The sequence below is a fragment of the Sporothrix schenckii genome, assembly GCF_000961545.1.
Source record: "Sporothrix schenckii 1099-18 chromosome Unknown Cont44, whole genome shotgun sequence".
Classification (NCBI taxonomy): Eukaryota; Fungi; Ascomycota; class Sordariomycetes; order Ophiostomatales; family Ophiostomataceae; genus Sporothrix; species Sporothrix schenckii.
The window spans coordinates 6,317,067-6,337,728 of NW_015971145.1; the positions used below are offsets into that span (position 1 = coordinate 6,317,067).

General features: G+C 50.1%; 11 protein-coding genes across 11 annotated transcripts; 4 read left to right on the forward strand and 7 right to left on the reverse strand.

Annotated features, from left to right (window-relative positions):
• Nucleotide 1: 1 nt before the first annotated feature.
• Nucleotides 2-997, reverse strand: SPSK_09561 (uncharacterized protein; the record flags this gene model as incomplete). Its single annotated transcript, XM_016736133.1, has 1 exon — nucleotides 2-997. The coding sequence occupies one exon, from the start codon at nucleotides 995-997 to the stop codon at nucleotides 2-4; it is 996 nt and encodes a 331-aa protein (XP_016588706.1).
• A 581-nt stretch (nucleotides 998-1,578) lies between these two features.
• On the forward strand, nucleotides 1,579-2,406 carry SPSK_09700 (glutathione S-transferase; the record flags this gene model as incomplete). Its single annotated transcript, XM_016736272.1, has 3 exons — nucleotides 1,579-1,627; nucleotides 1,682-2,124; nucleotides 2,185-2,406. 3 exons carry the CDS (start codon nucleotides 1,579-1,581, stop codon nucleotides 2,404-2,406), a joined length of 714 nt encoding a protein of 237 aa, XP_016588707.1.
• A 465-nt stretch (nucleotides 2,407-2,871) lies between these two features.
• On the reverse strand, nucleotides 2,872-5,147 carry SPSK_08670 (uncharacterized protein; the record flags this gene model as incomplete). Its single annotated transcript, XM_016735261.1, has 3 exons — nucleotides 2,872-4,758; nucleotides 4,983-5,004; nucleotides 5,065-5,147. 3 exons carry the CDS (start codon nucleotides 5,145-5,147, stop codon nucleotides 2,872-2,874), a joined length of 1,992 nt encoding a protein of 663 aa, XP_016588708.1.
• A 775-nt stretch (nucleotides 5,148-5,922) lies between these two features.
• Nucleotides 5,923-7,614, forward strand: SPSK_09012 (putative nicotinic acid plasma membrane transporter (putative); the record flags this gene model as incomplete). Its single annotated transcript, XM_016735593.1, has 4 exons — nucleotides 5,923-6,120; nucleotides 6,183-6,904; nucleotides 6,969-7,180; nucleotides 7,283-7,614. 4 exons carry the CDS (start codon nucleotides 5,923-5,925, stop codon nucleotides 7,612-7,614), a joined length of 1,464 nt encoding a protein of 487 aa, XP_016588709.1.
• A 1,815-nt stretch (nucleotides 7,615-9,429) lies between these two features.
• On the reverse strand, nucleotides 9,430-9,817 carry SPSK_10033 (uncharacterized protein; the record flags this gene model as incomplete). Its single annotated transcript, XM_016736595.1, has 2 exons — nucleotides 9,430-9,512; nucleotides 9,676-9,817. The coding sequence occupies 2 exons, from the start codon at nucleotides 9,815-9,817 to the stop codon at nucleotides 9,430-9,432; spliced, it is 225 nt and encodes a 74-aa protein (XP_016588710.1).
• A 567-nt stretch (nucleotides 9,818-10,384) lies between these two features.
• On the forward strand, nucleotides 10,385-11,427 carry SPSK_09523 (short-chain dehydrogenase; the record flags this gene model as incomplete). The annotated part of the gene is made up of 2 exons (XM_016736095.1): nucleotides 10,385-10,924; nucleotides 10,984-11,427. The coding sequence occupies 2 exons, from the start codon at nucleotides 10,385-10,387 to the stop codon at nucleotides 11,425-11,427; spliced, it is 984 nt and encodes a 327-aa protein (XP_016588711.1).
• Nucleotides 11,428-11,599: 172 nt separating this feature from the next.
• Nucleotides 11,600-13,265, reverse strand: SPSK_09034 (uncharacterized protein; the record flags this gene model as incomplete). Its single annotated transcript, XM_016735615.1, has 2 exons — nucleotides 11,600-13,212; nucleotides 13,253-13,265. 2 exons carry the CDS (start codon nucleotides 13,263-13,265, stop codon nucleotides 11,600-11,602), a joined length of 1,626 nt encoding a protein of 541 aa, XP_016588712.1.
• Nucleotides 13,266-14,211: 946 nt separating this feature from the next.
• On the reverse strand, nucleotides 14,212-14,853 carry SPSK_09841 (uncharacterized protein; the record flags this gene model as incomplete). The annotated part of the gene is made up of 1 exon (XM_016736409.1): nucleotides 14,212-14,853. One exon carries the CDS (start codon nucleotides 14,851-14,853, stop codon nucleotides 14,212-14,214), a length of 642 nt encoding a protein of 213 aa, XP_016588713.1.
• A 481-nt stretch (nucleotides 14,854-15,334) lies between these two features.
• SPSK_09539 (uncharacterized protein) lies at nucleotides 15,335-16,359 on the reverse strand (the record flags this gene model as incomplete). The annotated part of the gene is made up of 4 exons (XM_016736111.1): nucleotides 15,335-15,594; nucleotides 15,666-15,887; nucleotides 15,964-16,138; nucleotides 16,201-16,359. 4 exons carry the CDS (start codon nucleotides 16,357-16,359, stop codon nucleotides 15,335-15,337), a joined length of 816 nt encoding a protein of 271 aa, XP_016588714.1.
• A 771-nt stretch (nucleotides 16,360-17,130) lies between these two features.
• SPSK_09037 (uncharacterized protein) lies at nucleotides 17,131-18,795 on the forward strand (the record flags this gene model as incomplete). Its single annotated transcript, XM_016735618.1, has 4 exons — nucleotides 17,131-17,581; nucleotides 17,656-18,029; nucleotides 18,111-18,407; nucleotides 18,469-18,795. 4 exons carry the CDS (start codon nucleotides 17,131-17,133, stop codon nucleotides 18,793-18,795), a joined length of 1,449 nt encoding a protein of 482 aa, XP_016588715.1.
• Nucleotides 18,796-19,131: 336 nt separating this feature from the next.
• On the reverse strand, nucleotides 19,132-20,579 carry SPSK_09196 (uncharacterized protein; the record flags this gene model as incomplete). The annotated part of the gene is made up of 3 exons (XM_016735773.1): nucleotides 19,132-19,628; nucleotides 19,660-19,832; nucleotides 19,888-20,579. The coding sequence occupies 3 exons, from the start codon at nucleotides 20,577-20,579 to the stop codon at nucleotides 19,132-19,134; spliced, it is 1,362 nt and encodes a 453-aa protein (XP_016588716.1).
• Between the last annotated feature and the right edge of the window lie 83 nt (nucleotides 20,580-20,662).

Genomic DNA, 20,662 nt, shown 5'->3' on the forward strand with positions numbered 1-20,662 from the left:
TCTATGCAGCAGATGACACGGCCGGTGCCTCGACCACAGTAGGATGTGTAACTCCAACGACTTGGGACGCTGGAGGCGGCGCAGCCGACTCGCTCGCCTCTGCATCCAGTGCCGGCCCACTGTTGACCAGCGTCGTGTACGGAATGGGGTTTCTGACAAGACGGGCATCTCTAAGACCGACCTGCCATCGGTCGTATCCTTTCTCTGGAATAACAGGTGTAGTCCACATGCCATTGCTGCGGAATTGGTTCGTTACGGCAATCGCTGCCTCGACGGGGACATTCGGAAAAAGCTGTGCCAACTCGTCTTGGTATGTCTCGGGGTCAGTGTTGTTGACAAAGTCAATTCCTTTGGCCAATGCTTGGCAGAATCGCTTCTGCTTGTCCAGAACCTCGGGCGTCACCGTGGCGGCCTCCCGGTAGTACACGCTCCACGGAACGTCCCCTTGGGTCACCATCTCCATGGCCACGGATATCTTGGGATTTTTCTCGACCATGGCACGTGCCGACAAGTTGTCCGTGACGAAGAAGTCACCCATACCTCCCTGAAACAGATTGCCGAGCATGACACCGTCGAGGTCTTGAACGTAGTCCACTGCCCGAGCATCAATGTTGTTCTCGCGCAACAGCATCTTGAAGAACAGGCCGACGCTAGCGCCCCCGCCAGACTTCATCAACACCGTCTTGCCGGCCACGTCCTGCAGGTCGAATCCGTCTGCCGGGCCGTGCTTCAGAAGGGCCAACGGGCAGCGGTTGGCAATCTGAGCGAAGACTGTATAGTTTTCCACCCGCTCTAGATACATTGACGGCACCCAGATGCCACCGAGGGCCATGTCAGCCTCTCCAGAAGCCAGCGCGTCGAGAACGCCGTCCCAGGGCGTAGGGATGGTGGTTACCAGCTCGAGCCCCTGCTCCTGGAAAAATCTATGGCGCTGGGCGATGTACTGGGGAAGGTAGTTGAGATTGTGGCCTGTGGCCGTAAGGTTGAACGTCTGCATTTTTGATTGTAGAATGGTGTGCAGTTATTTTCTTTGATGTTCTTTGGGGTGTAGTCTCGTCCACACATGTCAATTAGTGTGGTATTGTAGTGCCTGTGATTTATATAAAAGATGAACTGACGAGAGGAATTGTTACTAGTGATGACACTGCACCATAAAAAATATACGTAGGTTTGATCCGTCGGCGTTGTGCGACGACCGCCAAATGTCTGTAGCTTTTTATGGGGCGCAAAGTGTCGCGACACACACCCGTCGGGTATATGCGAAGCTATCGTCGTATCAAAAAAACCAAAGTCAATAATATACCTCGTACAAGAGACGGAGTGTACCTTGAATTGTCATGCTCATAGATAAGACAGTATCGGTTTTTGCCGTTGATGAGTACAGTGTGGGCTGCAATCCACGTACGCGCGCCATTACAGAAAGAGACAATGAACGTAATAAGCGAAATAAAGTAAGATGCATAACTTAGCTGACAAGGCCACTCAAGTGACCAGCAATAAACGAAACGAATTCTATTTCAATGCTCACACCACCAGTGCTCACACAGACGTGTAATAAACGTGCATCCACCGTTAGAGATGGCCAACCGAACGCCCCTGGTGCTTTACACCAACAGAAACTGCCCATGTAAGACTCTGCAACCCAATCTGAATCAATATAGCGAGGCCTAACAAACAGAAGGGGCGCACCGCGCCCATATAGTTCTCGCTGAGCTCGGAATCCCGTATGAGGAACACCATATTGACTACAGTGTGCCCCGGTCCCCGCAATATCTTCAGATCAACCCCCGGGGTCAAGTTCCCACCCTCGTCTGTGGTGACCAAATCATCCGGGAATCCGCCATCGCAGCGCAGTTCCTCGCCGATTCCGTCCCATCAACACACTTAACACTTCGCACAGGCGATATTGCCGGAGCATTGATGCGTGCGCGGATCGCATTCTTTGTTGAAACGTATTTCTCCAAAGCCAACAAATACTACTATCCTGCTATTGAAGCGACAACAGACGAGGAGGCAGATTCTCTCGGTGCTTTGTTTGCGGCTGCAGTGTCTTCGGAAATTGAACCGCTTCTGCACGATGCCGCTCCCTTCTTCGGCGGCAGCGAGAAATTGACAATGGCAGAGGTGAGCCTTTTTTTGTGCTGTCCACTAACGACGGCGACTTGTAGTAGCTAACCGTCATAGGTACTAACTGCATCGTTCATCTTGCGTATTTTCACATTGCCAACCGCCGAAAACCCTCCATTGCCGTTGACAATGATTTTGGGTCTTAATTCAAAAGCGCCTCGGTTTTACAGTTGGGCCCAAGCTGTTTTGACCCACCCATCCGTCAACGGCATCTACAGCCTAAACGGCTGCGCTGCGGAAATGCAAGAGAGACGGGCCAAGGCGAGAGGCTTGTTGTAGTTAACAATGGCAACAGCCATCCATATGGTTATCGCTCCTGGCAGCCGTGAAGTTGGCACAAAATTGTATTGTACAATCAAGGACAAAGGCACACAGCACAATAAACAAGAAACGATCCCCCCAACATTGGTGCTTTTGAATAACGCTGCAGTGCATCGGCGCGAAAACAATGCTGGCAAATAGATATGGTTGTAAAAATCTCGTTAAGAAGGCACGATCCAGCAGCACATCTTGAGAAATATGCGGAGGGGAATGCAACCTCACTGCCCATCCATCCGTGCGTTACTTTCAGGCCCGGCTCGCATTCTTATTAGAACACAACGGCACCTACTTCGTACATTCAATGTAGCATACTATTTGTTGTGCTAATAGACATGTAATACTGTCAGTGCGGTGCTTGATCAGGGGCGTTGAATTTAATTGAATCTAGCCACGCTGCTGATTATCTGGGAATCATATGATTATTCATGCCAGGTCGTGATACTCAATGTCCATACCCAGAACCATCCCCTGGAGCTCCGGCCACTGTGCGGCCGAACTTAAAAGCTCACTGAACGCAAAGCAGTCAGTCATGGCTGACAAGGCGGTACCTCCACCCACACCGTCTTCCACGGACGGCATAACCCGCTTGGAGGGCTGCACGTTCTGGAGCAAGTCGTTTAGTTGTTGCTCAAACTCCCGGCGGCTCTGCTGCACCTTTTCGGCATCGTAGGTAATCAGCCAATTGATTGTTGCTGACGAGAGTGTGTCAAAAACATCGCGACACCCGGCAGCGCCATGCAATGTCTCGGACATTGCGAAGAGTGTTGATGCACACGACTGAAGCGTTTGGATGCAGCTGCCTGTCGAAAGGCTGTCGCGGATATCTTTTGAGTGCCAGAGACAGTAGATGACGCTCAGGCCGGCCATGAACAGTTGATGGACAGCACGCCATAGCACGTCGACGCGCCCATCTCGCTGCAGCACTTTTATACTGTTGATCATCTTGCAGCTTGCGTCAAAAGAGATCGCCAAACTCTCCGCAGAAACTTGAGACACCATAGAATTCGGTCGGTGCAGGAGGAGAAGGGCATTGTTGTAGACGGTGTCCCAGTACGCTTGGCAAGCGAAAATGGATAGTGGGTGAGCCTTGTTAATTTCGGGTATCGTTGTGTACCACTCTTGCAAGCGAGGCCCTATGTCTTGCAACCAGACCGCGTAGTTGGCGCGCGGGTAGGCAATCTTCACTGACCACGATTGAGAGTGCTGCACGTGCATGATTTCGGACTCGAGATGGGTCATCTTAAAGACGTGATTCAGGGCGCGTTGGCTGTGAATGCCAAATTTGTCATCCGGCGACAGTTCATCAACCGGGCGGCAGGTGGCAATTGTCACCCATGGGTTTGGCAGCTCTACCCGTATGCTCTCGTCGATTATGCCAAACGGGCGGCCCAGCGTGATGCTAAGAAAACGGTCGAACTGGTAGGTAGTGTACCAAAGACGGCGACGATCACGAAGGACAGCGGGATCCATGGTCAGACGCTGCTCGTCCGTTTCCCAGTGTAGGCCTATGTCAATGCACATGCGCAAGGCAATGCCTGTGAGGTGCCATAGGCTGCCCTGCGATGGACAAAGAGCCACAAACTGGGCAAGAAGGAGTATCGACCGCAGAGTCTCGATGTCGCTCTTTGCATATACGATGGCGCGCTCGACGCTCGCTATGGCGGATCTGAAACAGCCTTCACTTTGAACTGGCCGACCTTTTCCTGATGGCCCAGGAACGCCGCAGAGTGCAATGGCAAATATCATATATGTGGTGAATACGTCTTTGTCGTTTTGTTCAGAATCCGAACCGCCACTGCTACCACGATATGCGCCGTTGATGGCATTTGTCGCATGCGACCGCTCGAGAATGGGCAGGTGCGGTGTAAGGTGTTGAAAATATGTTTCAACAAGATGATCAGCCGCCTGACGTGGTGGCAAGGAAGCTTCCTCGGCCATCATGCTGGAGAATGATCCATACGGACGGCTGTGTGACTGAGAGGGCGAGGGCAGTGCATCAACACGAATGGCTGCCATGACGAGTTTAGCGAGAGTGATACCGCCACCTTGACCGAGAAATCGAGGTTGTCTTCCAGTTGGCTCCACGACAACATCGCTGACACTTTGCACCAAGTTGAAAAGATGGTTCGGCTGTCTTTCAGTCAAGCTTTCCGACTGCGACACTCCGAATATGGCCAGATCACTCGTTGGCGGTGATTCGGTCTCGGCTGATGTTGCAGATGTTGTCCGCACCCGCTCTTTCAGTTCTGCGTTTTCTCTGGTCAGTTGTGCCAGTTGTGCTTCTAGGTTGGCAACATAGTTTCGTGGGAGCTGGAACGTAGTTAGCGTTTTCGTTCCCGCGATATTTAAGTCCCGGCCTGCCCTGTGCATTACCTCCGTGTCTTTGCCCAGGTGGTATGTCAAACATGCAGCACCAACCGTGGCGCAGTTTGTGCAACTGGGATACTTGAGATCGCACTACGGGGGAAGCCGACAGTCAGTTTGTGCGTGCTAGCTGTAGTGGATAACATCCTTGGCAAATCTGGCCAAGATACCTTTTGCTTTCGTCGGCGGCATCTGGAAACATAGTTAAATGCCATATCCAAGTATATCATTGCCATCAGTGAAGGGTCTTACCTCTGACATGCATTGATACCACGAGCAATTCGGTCGTGCACGCGTGTGTGCGGGTGAAGCCGAGATGTGCCATGGTCTGCCATGCTCTCGTATGTTGTGGTTTCAAAGGGATAAAGGCTCAGGGCAACGATTTCAAAACGATTGGCATTGTCAACGGACAGATCATTCTTGAACTCCACAGTGGCAGTGGCAGTCGGATTTATTTGAGAAACGGTGTAAGATAGCAGATGCGTCGGGTTTGTCCGATCGGGCTAATGCGGGTTCTATTGCATGGAAAGGTTCTTATCATAACTTGGGATTGATAAGGCTAACGTGCTAGTCATGCATAGATAGCGATACACACCCAGGCACTGTTGTGATGCCGCCAGTGGTTCGTTTAGACCGAACTGGTATGATTGCACATTATCTAAACTATGACAAACTTGTAACACACCTCGCAGCCCAAACATACTAATACGCATTCTTATCAAGACATGTTGAACTGCCTATCGCAATAGCCACTGTATCGTACCGGCAACACCTTTTCAAGTCGGCTTGAAGCGACACATGCTCTCGTTCAGATGTGCCAACGAAAGTTGCAATCAATAGATATGGCGATGATGCGTCGTCGTATTTGCACACGCCAATACCAAATCTCGCCAAATATTTTCTCCATTTGTTATCGACCAGCCCAGAGGACAGTGGGCTCAGTACAGATTAAGCCTCGCCAGTATACTTAAAGATTATTTCGTCTTCGATCTCATTGTGACATTTACAATAGAATAAACGAGTTTCAGATGTGCTAGACGAACAACCACGAACCGCACAACAGCGTCTCTTAAAGGATAATATTGATTTTCGCACATTCCAACCACAGACATGGCTACCGAGCCCGCCAAAGAGGTCGATGTTAAGACCACGGCCATGAATACGATAATTGATGACTGCGCAGAGGGCGAAAGTGCGGCGATCTATATTGACCCAAAGAAAGAAGCAGCAGCGCTGGCGAAATTCGACAAGACGGTGCTGCCCGTATCCATGATTTTTTTGATTTTATCTAGCCTTGATCGTAACAATGTAAGTCCTCCTGTCTGCCCTTTTTTCAATTTCCTTCTATTCTAACGGTACAATTCCTTAAGCTCGGCAACGCCCGTGTCTTTGGATTCGATGCTGACATTGGCCTCACTGGCGGCGACTTTGGCAATATAACGACACTATCTAGTGTTTGCACCATTGTTTTTGAACTTCCGTGGGTTCTTGCCGTCCGTCGTTACGGTGCGAACAAGGCAATTGGGACTGCGTTTGTTTTGTGGAGTCTGTGTACGCTGGGCACTGCATTCATCCACACTTACGGCCAGGCCATCGCCTGTCGTATGCTGCTCAATGCAGCTGAGGCGGGCCTTGCACAGAGTTTTGCGTACCTGTTTTCAACCATATATCCGCGGGAGACGGCTGGCAAACGCATCATGACGACCAACCTCGCACAGTGCATCTCCGGCTCATTTGGTGGACTTTTTGCATACGCTGTCCAGACAATGGGCGAACGCCGGGGCCTTGCAGCTTGGCGCTGGCTGTTTATCATCGAGTTTTGTATCACGATCGTCATTGGCGGCATTGGCTGGCTATTTATTCCCACGTCTGCCGAGTCAGCTTGGTTCCTGACCAAGGAGGAAAAGGAGACCATGCGACTAAAGAAGCAGCGCGATATTATGCACCGAGGCGACACCAAGTTTGAGCGCAAGTGGATCCGAATTGCGCTGTTGGATCCCTTTGTGTGGATGTTGGCCATCGCCTTCTTTACGTCGTCCATTGCAATCAACGGGTTTGGCGTCTTTTTGCCGACCATTCTTTCTGGCCTTGGGTATGTGCCGTGCCACCAGTTATGTAAATGTGAATGCAGCCGCAGAAGCTAACAACAGAAACAGGTTTGCCTCGTTGACTGTGAACTATCTCACAATTCCAGTTTATATGTTGGGCGCAATCTCGCTCGTGATTCAGTGCTATTTTTCCGACAAACTCCGGCAGCGTGGTGTCTTCATTATCGCATCATGCATCCCGGTATCTGTGGGATACCTTATTTGTGTCGGCACTTCCAATCAACATGCCGGTTACGCTGGCATGTTCATTCTTGTGTTGGGTAAGTGTGATTCGATGCCCCAACTTCTTTTTGAAGGCAGACTTCCGGCCACAGGTATAATGTAGTATTCAGCAACCAAGGATGTACTACTAACTTTGACAGGTCTTTATTCTATCTCGACACTGGCCGTCACTTGGATATCGACCAACCTGTCCCCAGACTCTAAGCGCGCCATTGGTATGCCCATTGCATACTCCATTGCCAACATTTCCGCTGTCGTGTCTGGGCAGCTGTATCCTGACCAGCAAGGGCCACGGTACGTCCCCGGCAACGCAATCTCGGCGGGCCTCTCGGTCGTTGCAGGACTTTTGTATGCCTCCTGCTATTTTTTGTTGCGGCACCGCAACGCCAAGAAAGCCAAGTTGCTCAACGAGGGCACGACGACCAACGGCTTGGAAGGAGACCAGAGTCTCGAGTCAATGTATATTCTTTAATGCCGCAATATATAGAAAGCAGGATTCGGGTCAGCAAATGGAGAGCATATGACGCGATGATGCCATTACATAAGCTGCACAGTTTAAACGCAAGGACAAGATCCAGGCAACAATAAGCGCCTTTTTGGAATCTCTCAAGTATATTTGATAACTTTTTTCAAACCATGTGGTGTTTTACTACAATCTGAGGGTTGTTGCATATCATCAACCTATCAAAGAGTCCTGCAGCTGTCTTAATGTATCATCATACTCCCCAGTAACCCAGGGGAATTGACCTATTCTGGCTCGCCAACCCAAAATTCCCAATTTCCCATTTCCGGGGTCACCCGCAATGATTTTGCCGAAGTGGCTTTGCAGTTTTGACCAGCATATACTGCCAATTGAGTCTCGTACTGGCGCGGCATCCGCGGCAACTACACTTCCAGCTGTAATTATGGCCCACAAATGCAGACCCTGAAGTTCCATCACCGCCAAACTCATCTCAGGTTCGGCAGAGGCTTCTAGCATGCAGTTTAGTTTCGAGGCAAGCTGTAGGCCGTAATGTGTCTTTGGGGGCATTTCTTTGAGCGTCGTAAGTGAGAAAAACAGGAGAGCTATACGGCATATTTCTTGAGTATGTCTCTCGGACACACTTGGGACAGCTGTGATAAACTGTCGTAGTGCGTTGGAGAGCAGCGAGTACTGGGCCCCGGTCAATAAATATCGTATCCGAGTAGCGGTTGCCTCATTTTGGCTGTTGATAGTCGAATTTCCTTTTGAAAGCCCCGTAGAATGACGTTTGGCAGATGGAGTACAGTATTTTTGATACAAAAAGACTGCTTCGTCAATCTGAGACAGGCACCGAGATATTATGGGATTGTGTGAGCATACCGCCAAAAGATGACCAAATCCGTCATTGTAGAAAGTATGAGACAAACCGGGCAAAAGACCCGGAGAAAGAGGACCGATGAGAAGACTGCACGCCGAATTTCCGTCAAAGTAAGTTGGCTGATCGCTCTCCAGCGAACCGTATAGATCAGCGCTGTTGCAACACGTCATCAGCTCAGGACACGGGGAGACCATTGAATAAAGAAGGAAAGTACACCTACCGAAATATCTTCTGCAAGACATACGGCTGCTCATAGATACGTTCAATCCCCCCGTAACAGTGGACGAGCTGCTTCAGACCCTCCATATGCACCTTCCAATTGTCGGGATGATCTCGACCTCGCTGGCAAAGTTAGATGGGTGGCATAAATAGGCATTGGAGTACAGACTTTGTGAGATCCCCACCTCGAACATGGCAATCCCCGCCACCATGATAATTGTGCTTGAATCGATTTTCCCCGGTGTGTCTTGCTTCCTTTGCACAGTCGTTTCTGAGATTCGCTTGTTGACAATGGAAATGGCACGGTGCAAATGCCAGAGCGAGAGGGCACTGTTGTTGTTGCGGGCGAAGTAGCATAGAAATGTGTCGGCACAGCTGACGAATGTGTGCATCAGGGCTGGGTCAGCAAACCCCAATGGAAGACCATACTCTATGAACGGATTGAACCCAACAGCCCATTCTAGCGTGTACAGAGTTCTCCAGACGGTTGTACTGACTTGACTTTTGTTATTAAGCTCCACAATGACATGGGAGTGCGAGTGTAATGACAAGCCTGAACATACGGGACACAAGTAGATCATGCATGTACGGTTCGAATTGAACGGGAAGCGTGTTGAAGGGATCCACACCATCGATCTGGCGAATGTTGTACTGGTGAACAAAGCCGGAAACACTCAAGCCAGCTCCTGCACCATTGATTCTCCGTTGTTGGCGGCTCAGTTCGTTGTTTAATTCCGAGGTCCTTGATCGAGCATTTCGGCGAGCGTGGCTGCGGATTCGGTCCTGTGAATGGACGTCAATGAGTCGAGTCCTTGGAGACAAATGGATAAACTCAAAGTGGGTTGTCTGCGCCGTCGTCCTTTGTCTGTCGTCTCTGCTTCGTACAGTCGCCTGTTTTGATTTGTCACCTAGTCCGAAAGCATCAGCAAAAGTACGCCGTAATTTATTTATGACAAATGCAAGTAACAACCAACCTCTGGGACGACCACGCTTCCACGGACCCGGAACCTTCACAGGCCCAGCATGGTAAGAGAATATGGCCTTGGGCTCCGACTCGCCCGAAATCTCCGAATTTGCTGCCACAGGGAATACAATTTCAGCCGGGTTGAGGGCCATATTGATGGGAAGGACGTCCTGTACGAAGGTACATTTGAAAATAGATATGATACGATGCAAGTAAGAAGAAAAGCTTAAAACCGCAAGAGGCTGGACGACAGGGTTAATAAATATTTTGGTTTGAAGGGAAGCCGAGTGGCAGTTCGCTAAGCCGAATTTGGTATATGACATACAAAAAATTCAGCCGAAATGGGTTAGCGCAAACGTGCCACGTTGTAGCCTTCCTTAACTCCTGGTCCAAAGTCCGATTGGGCCTGTCGTAAAAGTTTCGAGAGAGAACGACAAAATAGGAAACTGACATGTTCGAAATGTGTCTCATTTGGGTATAGTTTTGAATGATACTGCCATTAAATTTGCTGAACATTGTGCGAAACTCTCCTCGTGTAGTCACGATGACTGGCAGTTTCCCTTTTGATGGTCGATTAAAAAAACCCGACACCCCTCCTACAATTCGAGAGCAAGACTGCACATTCCTTTTGTCAATCGCAGACCATCACCCTCAAGACAACAATTGCCGCTCCTGGACATCGTAAGAAATTTTATTTTCCCCTTCATTAAATATCCACTATGCCCAACTACACGTCCAAGACTACTGGAGATGAGGTGGCGCGGGACTGCAAGTCCCAAATTGCCAACAAGACCATCTTGGTCACGGGGGCCACCCCCGGCGGCCTGGGTGCGACATTCGCAACTACGATTGCACCTTACGGCCCGGCGGTGATCATTCTTGCCTCCCACAGCGTGGTCAAGGCCGGCGATACGGCAAAGGCCATCGAGGCTATCTCACCAGATGTGAAGACTATTGTTATTGAGCTAGATCTTGCCTCGATTTCTCAGGTCCGCAAAGCCGCCGAGAATATTCTAGGCTGTGTGGACACGATCGATGTCATCGTCAACAACGCCGGAATTATGGCAGCGCCATATAGCAAAACCGTGGACGGTATCGAATCGCAGTTTGGGACAAACCATGTCGGTCATTTCCTATTGACCAACTTGCTGCTGTCTTCAATATCCCGTGACAAGAAGAAACGGCCTTTACGTGTCGTCAACGTCTCGAGCAATGGCTTTCGTTTCAGTCCCGTCCGCATCAAAGACATTAGTTTTGACGTTAGTCATCCTGCCACTGACAAAATTGAGTTCACAAATAACGGAGCTAACACTATTAGGATGGCGCTACATACGATCGGTGGACAGCTTATGGACAGTCGAAGTCTGCCAATATGTTGTTCTCCCGATCCCTCGCGGCGAAACTCGGTAGCCGTGGTGTCATATCTATCAGCCTCCACCCAGGTGTCATTATAGAGACAAGTCTCTCCCGTCACGTTGCCATGGAAGACTTCGCCGAGCTTGGCGTCTTGGATCGAAAATTGGGAAACCGCGAGTTTTGGGACCAACCGTTTATGCTAAAGTCTCCGGCGGAGGGCGTCGCAACACACATTTTTGCAGCTTTCCACCCGGCCCTCGAGAAACCGGAGCATAACGGTGCTTATCTGGAAGACTCGCAAGTCGTTGATGCCAAACAGATCCAAAGTTGGGCTAGAGATGCCGTGGAGGCTCAAATGTTGTGGCGTCTCAGTGAAGAGATGGTGTCAGAGACATTCTCCTACTGATGCTATTGAACAAGCCGCATCAGGTTTTTGCATTGGCAGTCCTATTTTGATAACAGGAGACTGGAATGAAGTCGGTATTCGCTTAGTGGCATCGCAGATATCGGGTGTTTCCAATTGTTCTTCATCACAATGCGGGCGTTACAGTTTATAGTTAATTGAAGAGCTACTTCTCTTACATATACGGAGGTGATACTCCGAAGTACCATATACAGAAATACCTCGACGTAACACGCCTTTCCTTTTGGATTTGTGCCTCTGACAATGATTTAGCGAATTCTGAAAAAAACTGACCTCGATAGATGCGAGGGTGGATGTGGGCGATTTTCTCGACGGCCCACTGTATCTGCACTTGTTCTGTGCTCTCAATTGCATACAGGAAGAGCGCTCGAAGAAACCCGCCGTTCACATTATTCTCGCTGCCTTGGTTCCCAAAAGTCGACTCTCTTTCAACGGTTTCTCTGATCTTGAGAAGCGCGTCTCGAGAGTCGGGTAGCTTTGACAGCGGGTCACCCAGCTGCCGGCCAATCTCCACGAGCTCAGCAAAATATGCTGCGTTGCATATTGAAATAAGCGTTGTGAGTCGACTGGCGATGGTAGGAGCAAGCTGGGCGCGTAACTCGTCTGCCAACTGAGACTGCGTCACTGACCGGCTTTCCCATAAAGCATGAAGCTGGGCCTTGAGACTAGCCATACGGTTGACAACCTCCTGCTGGTCCCTGCTTGTCGTACGCGAGCGGTGGTAGAGTGTCAGCTTCGCGATCTGCCGCGACAATTCTTGGAGACGGCAGTAGAAATGAAAAATGGGGCCACTGAGCAGCTGATACAAGTAGTTTGAAGCATCTGCTTCATGGCCGGGTGGTGAATCGACGTCTGGAATTGGGCCATCGTGGCTTGGAAGCAGGCGAAAGACACGTTTCGATAAAAGCCCTGTGGCTCCACCGCGCGTCGTGCTGGACTGCAGTATTTTCAGCCACGCAACAATGCGTAGAGCCAGCTTTGAGTGTGACGAGACGTCTTGAGACCATGTCTCTAACCTTCTGACGAGCAGCGGACTCGGTTCTTGCAGATGCGGTGTTAGGTCGCCTGCATGGATGAACTCGAATAAGCACAGCAGGAATATCGCAACCAAAGTGAGGTCGAAGTGTTTGCCATGATCGTTGAGGAGATCATCCACATGCCGCTTTGCAGAATAGTAGTGAGACTGGGCACCGCTAAGGGGGAGAGCATATAGGTGGCCCTTGTATAGCGCCGAGACAGCGGTGATGCACGAATGAATCGCCGGACAGGATTGTCCAAAATGCACAATGTAGCGCTTCGCAAGTTCCCAGTTGCAAGAGTCAAATGGCGTGATGCCAGGGCACTCTACATGTTCGAGAAACAGTGTAGTCATATGTGGCGACTCAGTTCGCAGCGCCAAGACGTCGATGGTCACAGTGAGCTCGATGTCCCGGGATATCAAGGCCATGGATGTATCACCACCATTTAGGCTGGACTCAGAGCTGAACGTAGCTGTCGTTTGATCTGGTGGAGTGCCGTCGGCTCCCACGCTCGTATCGGTAATCACATTGCTGCCACTGCTGTGCGTGTGGATTGTTCGCGTAGACTTCCACGGGACGAACGTGTCCACGCTTCGAGGAGTTTCGGGGCTATCCTGATTGTCCGGGCATGTTGCAACCAGAGGCCCGTGAGAGAGACGGTATGACGTAACACGTTGGCTAGTCCTACTAATGTTTTGCGGTGTTTGCTCCAGCTGCCCACCCGGTGCAATAACAGAAGACTGCCGTGCTTTTGCGAGCTTGTATACGCAGTCGCGTTTGAGTCTTACGCAATTGCTGCATGACGGCTTCGTCTCGTCACATTTGACTTTACGGGACCGACAAGTAAGACAGCCGCTCCGAACACGGATAAAGTGTTTATGCTGGCTTGACCTTTGCATAATGGCCGTGTTGCTGGCGAGGAAGACGGGAGATCAATATGTGCTGAGGAGCGGGTCGATGTCAAGGCCACATGTCAGGGCTAGCCAGTTGTAGAGCGAGCTTTCGGTGCGAGCCGACAATGGGTCGTTGTGAGGGTCGTTGCTGTGAGGTCGGCTGCATGCTAAGCGAATCGGCAACATACGTACGTTAAATCCTGAACTGGACATATATAGACCGTTTTGTGTTGGTAAACCCGTTGAATTAAATATCGTGTGACAGTACCCCAAAGTTCGAGGTTCTCACGTCGACTGGAAATCCAGACGTGGGGAACTTACCGAGCTGGACATTGGACTTGTTGCCGACCTCGTTCACGTCTGGCTGTGCTCGTGTGCCAAAGACTGACACGGATTGGTCAGTTTGGCCTGGCTATTTTATTTAGAGTATGTAGTGGAGCTAGCGTCATTGGGAATTGTCCACGAAGCCTCAGGGGCGCTGTCGCCTCCCAGGGGTGGATTTACTTTTATTTTTTCAACGCTTTTCAGTCAATGCTCGGTTGGGAATGGAATGACTTCACTTTATCTCGCTTATTCTTGCCGAGCCGTAATAAATATGTACGATTGATTTGGGAGCGGTTTCGAGAAGCGAAGAGGATGGCTCCACTTCTTGTTACTACCGACGCCCGCCTTGCCTGCATGGCACTGGCGGAGAAGCCAAAATTGGCGCACGTGGCTTAAGCACCTTGGAACTTTGATCACCACGTTGAGGATTACGGTTCGATAATGAAGCTGTGTCGTCGCCCATCTCAAAGGCGAAGATTGATCATTTATTTTTTATAGAAATCTAGGTTTCTAGCTAGACTTGCCGCAGTTCAAGTTTCTCCCATATTCTTTTGCAACTGTCGCGAAAGTATGGGTTTCCAGCTCTCCAGATTCCTGACCTCAAGGCCCTCGATCTTGGCTTCATCGTCCCAGCGCCTCAGCTGGCACATCTCTTCGCACCACTCCTCAGCACCGAACGTGTCTCGCTCGTCATCGTTCATCGGACCTCCTTGGTAGGCAAGGCTCCTCTTGCTCGCATCAGATAGCTTGTCCATGTAGCTGTGATCGACTGCGCATAAGTAACGCTTCGCTGCGACGTGGGATTCCACGAGGCGAACCACCTTCTGCGAGAACCCGAGTGCCAGGAGAAATCGACCTCCCAGGGTCTCGTGTCCGACCCGTCCCACACTTTGGCCTGCCGGCTGGCCTCCTAGATTTTGGATGGTACTGGCGCCAGCAAGCTCGCGAAGATCTGTGGCCGGTGCATACTGCCCGATATCGTGGAGCAGGGCAGCAACCTGTGTATCCTCGTCCACAGGTGGAACTGCTGAGGCGGCCTGTGCGGCACATTGGAGGGAATGTTGGAGCTGGGAAATTGGCTCGCCGATGTAAGGTGTGTTTTCAGAAGCGTGGAGAATGCGTATGATGTAGTCGACAACGGATTCCGGTGTATGGTTTGTCGGAAGGCCCATGGTGAAGACTTTCCCTTCGTGGGTGGTTATAGACGGTGGTTTGGAAACTGACGTGATGAATATGCAGTTTTGCTTGTACTGTAAGTGGGCGTCGAGTATTGAGGACGGACAGGATTAATATATATAATATTTATGTGGCTTCTTACGGACGGGAAAAGGGCCATTTTAAGGTAGACTTCGGCTAATTGACGAGTTGGATTTTGTCGGTCGGCTGCCGCATTTCTAGGGACATGACCTTAGCTCCCGTCCCCGTAACCCAAAATCATATACAATGTAGTTCTAATTACGTCACTGGATGAAGGATGTCGCACGAATGATTTTCATGCCAACAGTTAAGAGATCAAGCTGTCAACGTGTCCGGTGCTAGGGCCGCGAAATATGGTATATATTTTATACAAATTCCACGTCTTGTCAAATGTATGCAAGAACGTTATGGCTCTGGCTCCGGTATAATTGTACTACGACCGAATCGCACTTTCGACTAAAACGTGACCTGCTTCCCTTCGCCAACACTGAGCATTGGTGAACCAAAACCGTAGGTCAGTGCGCCCGTCGCATACGATTCTCCCTCTTTGCGCATATGTGTCGCCGGCCACTCCTTTCCTCTATGTTCGTAGTATCCCTTGCGCAGATCACCCTCGGATGATTGGTTGTAGGTGGCGTAGATGGCCTTTCTGTCGGAAGTGCTTTTGTTGGCGCCGCTGCGGTGGGCTACATAGGAAGTGAAAACGAGAAGCTGGCCTAATCCATTGAGAATAATGTCAGTGCATGTAAGTACGTACAGCCTCTCGCTTTAAAAGTTAATCACGCACCGGCTTCGAGCTCAACCGGCGTCCACGTGTGGGAATCCACCCAGGTTGACTCGATGCAGTTTGTGGCAGGGTCGATGGGGACGTCCATTTTATGACTTCCATCAACGACCTCCAGGCCACCATTCCGAAGGTTTGATGGGTCCACACTCAAAAGAATTGTCAGATGCTTGACACGCTTGATGTGAGTGTAGGCAACGGCATCGATGTGAGGCGCAAAGCCACCTGTAACTCGTTAGTAATCCACACCCAAGGCAACCGCCATCGACATTACCACGCGCAACGTTTCCGTCGTTCATACCACTTCCTGATAGCTTGTAGTTGATTTTCTCTTTGAACAATTGCATGGGCTCTCCAGAAAGGCATTGCAAGAGATCCTGCAGCGTAGAACCTCGAAGCAATTCTTTGAATCCTTGGTGGCAGTCCGCGAAATTTTCCGTCCGGCAGAGAACAGTATGGCCTTTGTCGTTGACCTCCTGTAAACATGTTAGATATTAAATGATTCAGTTTGTAAAACAAAGAATAGATAAAGTCTGACCTCATAGGGCATGAACTCGGATGTGTCCGTTGGCACCCAGTCATGAACCTCCTGGGCCCAGCGTTGTATATCTGCGACTTGTTCGGAAGATAGGAAATCACGAACGATAAGATATCCGTTTTCCTTAAAGAAGGCAACTTGGTCGTCGTCTAGAACCATGGTGGCGGAATAAGGTAATCGAAGGCAGAGACAGGCGCAAAAAGGCAGGAATTAAACGACCAAATGTGCTTGTTTAGAAAATGGATGTTTGTGTAAGAGTGTGTGTGTATGTTCTTCAAATTCGAGCGGCGGAAAATGCGATGGCATGTCCAATATAAATCTTTATACAACACACGCACTCTACAAGATAAGTTGTCATAAGTAAATTTTCTTCCAAATATGGTTGATAGACTGCCATTGAATGCTTTTCGTCGTAAATATGCTTGTTATGCCCCGGTCTTCGTCACACTTTTGTGGAAACGAGGACTCCTGTTTGGCTGTCGCTTATTCGGCTAACGGCCGTCGCTTGCATTGCACATCGCTAAGATCAACGGCACTAAAATATGGGACAGGGTCGCACTTGTCCCGCTTATGTAAAGTGCATTTTATCTGGCGACCATCTTGGAAAACGCAAAAAAGAATGAGCACCCAATAAATATACCCACGTGGGCTTGGATAGTGCTGATAAGCTCACCATGCTCTCGCAGTCGATGTTGTTTCTTGAAAGATGATTGGGGCATTCGCAGAACCGAATGGCTTGCTTGAAGACAGTGTGATGGTCACAACATCGACCAGACATACATCTTGGTACCCAGTGGACGTTTCTCAACTACTTAAGCTCGAAGGAAAGTCTCGAGCTTGCAATTTCAATCACCGCACATAATTCAACCACCCGCTTAGATTTCAAGTTTATTTCTGGCTAATATTTCCTCAACTCGCATCTCGAATACAATGGACGAATTTGGTTCCGAACCCAAAACAACCATGGTGGTCAACGAAGCTATCGACAATGAACTACCGGTAGAGGGGAATGTCGCCGACCGCGTCACAAAACGTTCTTCCATTACCACGGTTGTGGTCAGCGGTGTGGCGTTGTTTTCGGATGGTTACAATGCGCAGATCATTGGATATATGAACCTTATCCTAGCAGAGCTTTACCCGGTAGCCTTCACCAGTATTATCAAAACGCGGCTTTCCAATGCGTACCTCATCGGCGAGATCTTTGGTATGCTATTTTTTGGCTATGCAATTGACCGGCTCGGCCGTCGCACCGGCATTATCTTTGCCACGCTTTTCCTCGTGCTCGGCATTATCATCGCAACGGCTGCACACGGAACGACAGATCTTGGCATGCTCTGGATGATGATCATTGGCCGAGGCGTCTCAGGCTTCGGTGCTGGTGGTACGTCAATACAACCTCTTTGTCCATTTCTTACCGCTTATATAATGTAATTCACACCGGATCAACATATGTAGGTGAATATCCCACATGCGGCACGGGCAGCACAGAGGCGTCCGACGAGACCGCGTATGGCCGCCGTCGGCGAGGTATGCTTGTGGCTGTCGCAACAGACTTTGCGATCGACTTTGGCTTCGTCGTTGCGGGCATCGTGGCGCTGATCGTCTTGGCTGCGTACCACCAGAACCTTGGTGACGGTGTGTGGCGCGTCTGCTTCGGTCTCGGATTCATCTTGCCCGTAACACTCGTATTTTTCCGCCTCAGCCGGTTCCAGTCAACCCAGTACCGAAAGCATGCCATGAAGAAAGACATCCCGTACCTACTAGTGATCAAGCGTTATTGGAAGCCTATGCTTGGGACATCGCTGGCTTGGTTCATGTACGACTTTGTGGTACGTATCTGCTAGCCCCGGGCGCAATGGCTCCATCGTCCCTTTTTTTCCGACCCACGCTTACCCGTTGCAAACACCCAGACCTACCCGTTTGGTATTTTCAGCTCATCCATCGTGTCCACATTGAATCCAAACAACACAATTACACAAAACATCGGCTTCGGAACTGTTATCAACTGCTTCTATCTCCCCGGGTGCCTTGTTGGCGGTCTACTCATGGACTGGATCGGCCGCAAGCAGACGATGACTCTGGGGTTTTTCCTGTGGGCCATTTTGGGATTTATCATTGGGGGCGCCCTCGGTCCCATCCAATCCGTTTTCCCTCTCTTTGTAGTGCTTTATGGCATTTTCAATGCGTTGGGCGAGATGGGTCCCGGCGTACGTATCTACCAGCCGTGCAACTGCAAACAATATTGAATACATACTAACGGGCAGACAGGTGGCAACATTTCTTTGTGGTGCTGAATCGTTTCCCACGCCCCTGCGTGGTCACTTTCTGGGTCTCGCAGCAGCTGTGGGCAAAGCCGGCGCAGCAATTGGCACACAGGTGTTCACACCAATCCAGAACTCGTTCCCCGACGCCGAGAAAGGTATCCAGGGTGTTTTCCTCATTGGTGCGGCATTTGCTGCGGTTGGCGGTCTCATCTCATGGTTTTTGATCCCTTCCATGGACAAGGAGCTGGAGAACGAGGATACTCGCTTCCGCGTCTATCTGGAGCAGAATGGGTTTAAAGGGTCGTTCGGAGATCTGTCAACAGTCAACTAAGGGTAGATACGTTTCCGGTAGGTATTACTGGTATCGTTCCTACATCAGCAATTAATTAAGCTAAAATACTTACTTGGGTCGGTCTATTTTTTCTTCCGGGGGTAAGGGAAAGGGACTGGGGAATACGTAGCCTTCAAATACACAAGAGGTGTTGTGTATAAGAGCCTATACTTGTCACATTTTTCCTGCTGTTGCCATTGCGGAATTATTATATACGTTGACATATGGATTGACAATAGGATTCGATCATACCAAAATTTGCACCTTGGAAACACATCATGCCAGTACATAGAAACGGACTGGCATGGAAGACCAATACGCACAAATAGCACTAGCCTAATATCCCCACCGCTTCAATGTTTGCTCCAGTGAGTCTTTTGCATTGCGCTTCACAGCTTGGATCCGTTGTGGTCCCATTTTGGCCCGTACACGTGACATATAAAACATGCCCGGACTGAGATTTTGAATGAACCAGTAGAGATCCGAGAGCGTGTCAATGCCCGGCATCAGGTCTACCGGCCGTATGACGCTTTCTACAACAAATGCGGCGTTGGTCTGTTCAATCAACGTCCAGTCCGCCATCGGCGCGCCGGCTTTGTCTTCGTCGGACACAGAGACCAGTCCGTGCAGAAGGGCACGTCGAATCGCATTGGAGGGCGACGTTGGGTCCTCGGGCGTCACGATGTGGAACAGCTCCGGAAACGAGTAAAAGTACTCGTCATACAGTGAGGCCACGTGACTGAAGCTCCAGTCGACTAGTGCCGTGATGCGGCTCGTCTGGGGATCGTAGAGGAAATTCTGCAGGTCTTTTTCCGCCGTTAGTGTCGTGCATCCTATAGTTTTATGCAATTTGAATGAGCATACTCATATCACCGTGAACGAGCACGGGGCGCGGGTTTGCCTCAATAAACCGTCCGAGGAGAGGTTGGAAGCCCCGCTCGACAAAGGCATCAATACGGGCGCGCAAGTCCGGTGTATCCTGCCAGCCCTGCACGACGTCACACATATCCATTCTTTGAATTTGTGTTTGTAAATACCTGTTGGTGTTAGTATGGCATTTCCTCTGGGTTTGGATTACTTGTTGTCACGCACTGATAGTATAGTTCGTGATAAGTGGCACATGCTTTCGTCGCGCCATGGATAGTTGTGGGGCCCGTAGTAACCTGGCCATCATCATCAAAGTTAAAACCACCGTAACCAACAACTGACACCGGAAGCTTGTACTGCTGTAGTAGGTGGAAAATTCGGGTGATGTCTGTCAAGACAGAGTGCTTGGCGGCACGATCTAGTTTTTTGAGCACCTCATCGTTCAGTCCCACGCCGTGCATGTGTTCTTGCAGGATCCAGCCAGAGACCTTTGTGTCCAAATTCACAGAACGCCATCCGTAAATTCGGGGCGTGACGGGCTCATCCAGCGAAGCCAGGGCGATGCGGGCGAGAGAATAAGCCGCCACCTCGTTTTGTACCTGGATGGTGTCGTTGAGATCCGCTCCCGCGTCAGTGAAGCGAAGAATAACGGTCGTGGTGTCGGCAGGCAGCGTCTCCGTTCCTGGTTGCGGAACGCGTTCCTTTTGTACGCCGCATGTGCTTCTTGTGGTGCGGGTACTGGTCTTATTCGTCCTGACGTTCGACCCAGCGGCAATGGTCACGGTATACACCTGGGTATTGTTAGAGCCCAACTGAAGCTCGACGGACTCTACTTGGCGACTAAATTCGGATTGGAGGATGTCATGGATCCACGCCTTGGTCTTGACCGAAATTGTAAGAGTTTTCTTGGCAGACATTTTGTTGGTTTTGGCGTGCAGTGTTGGACTCTTCTGTGGCTGTATTAAACCGAGGATGAAGAACGGTGAAGAATATTACAAGG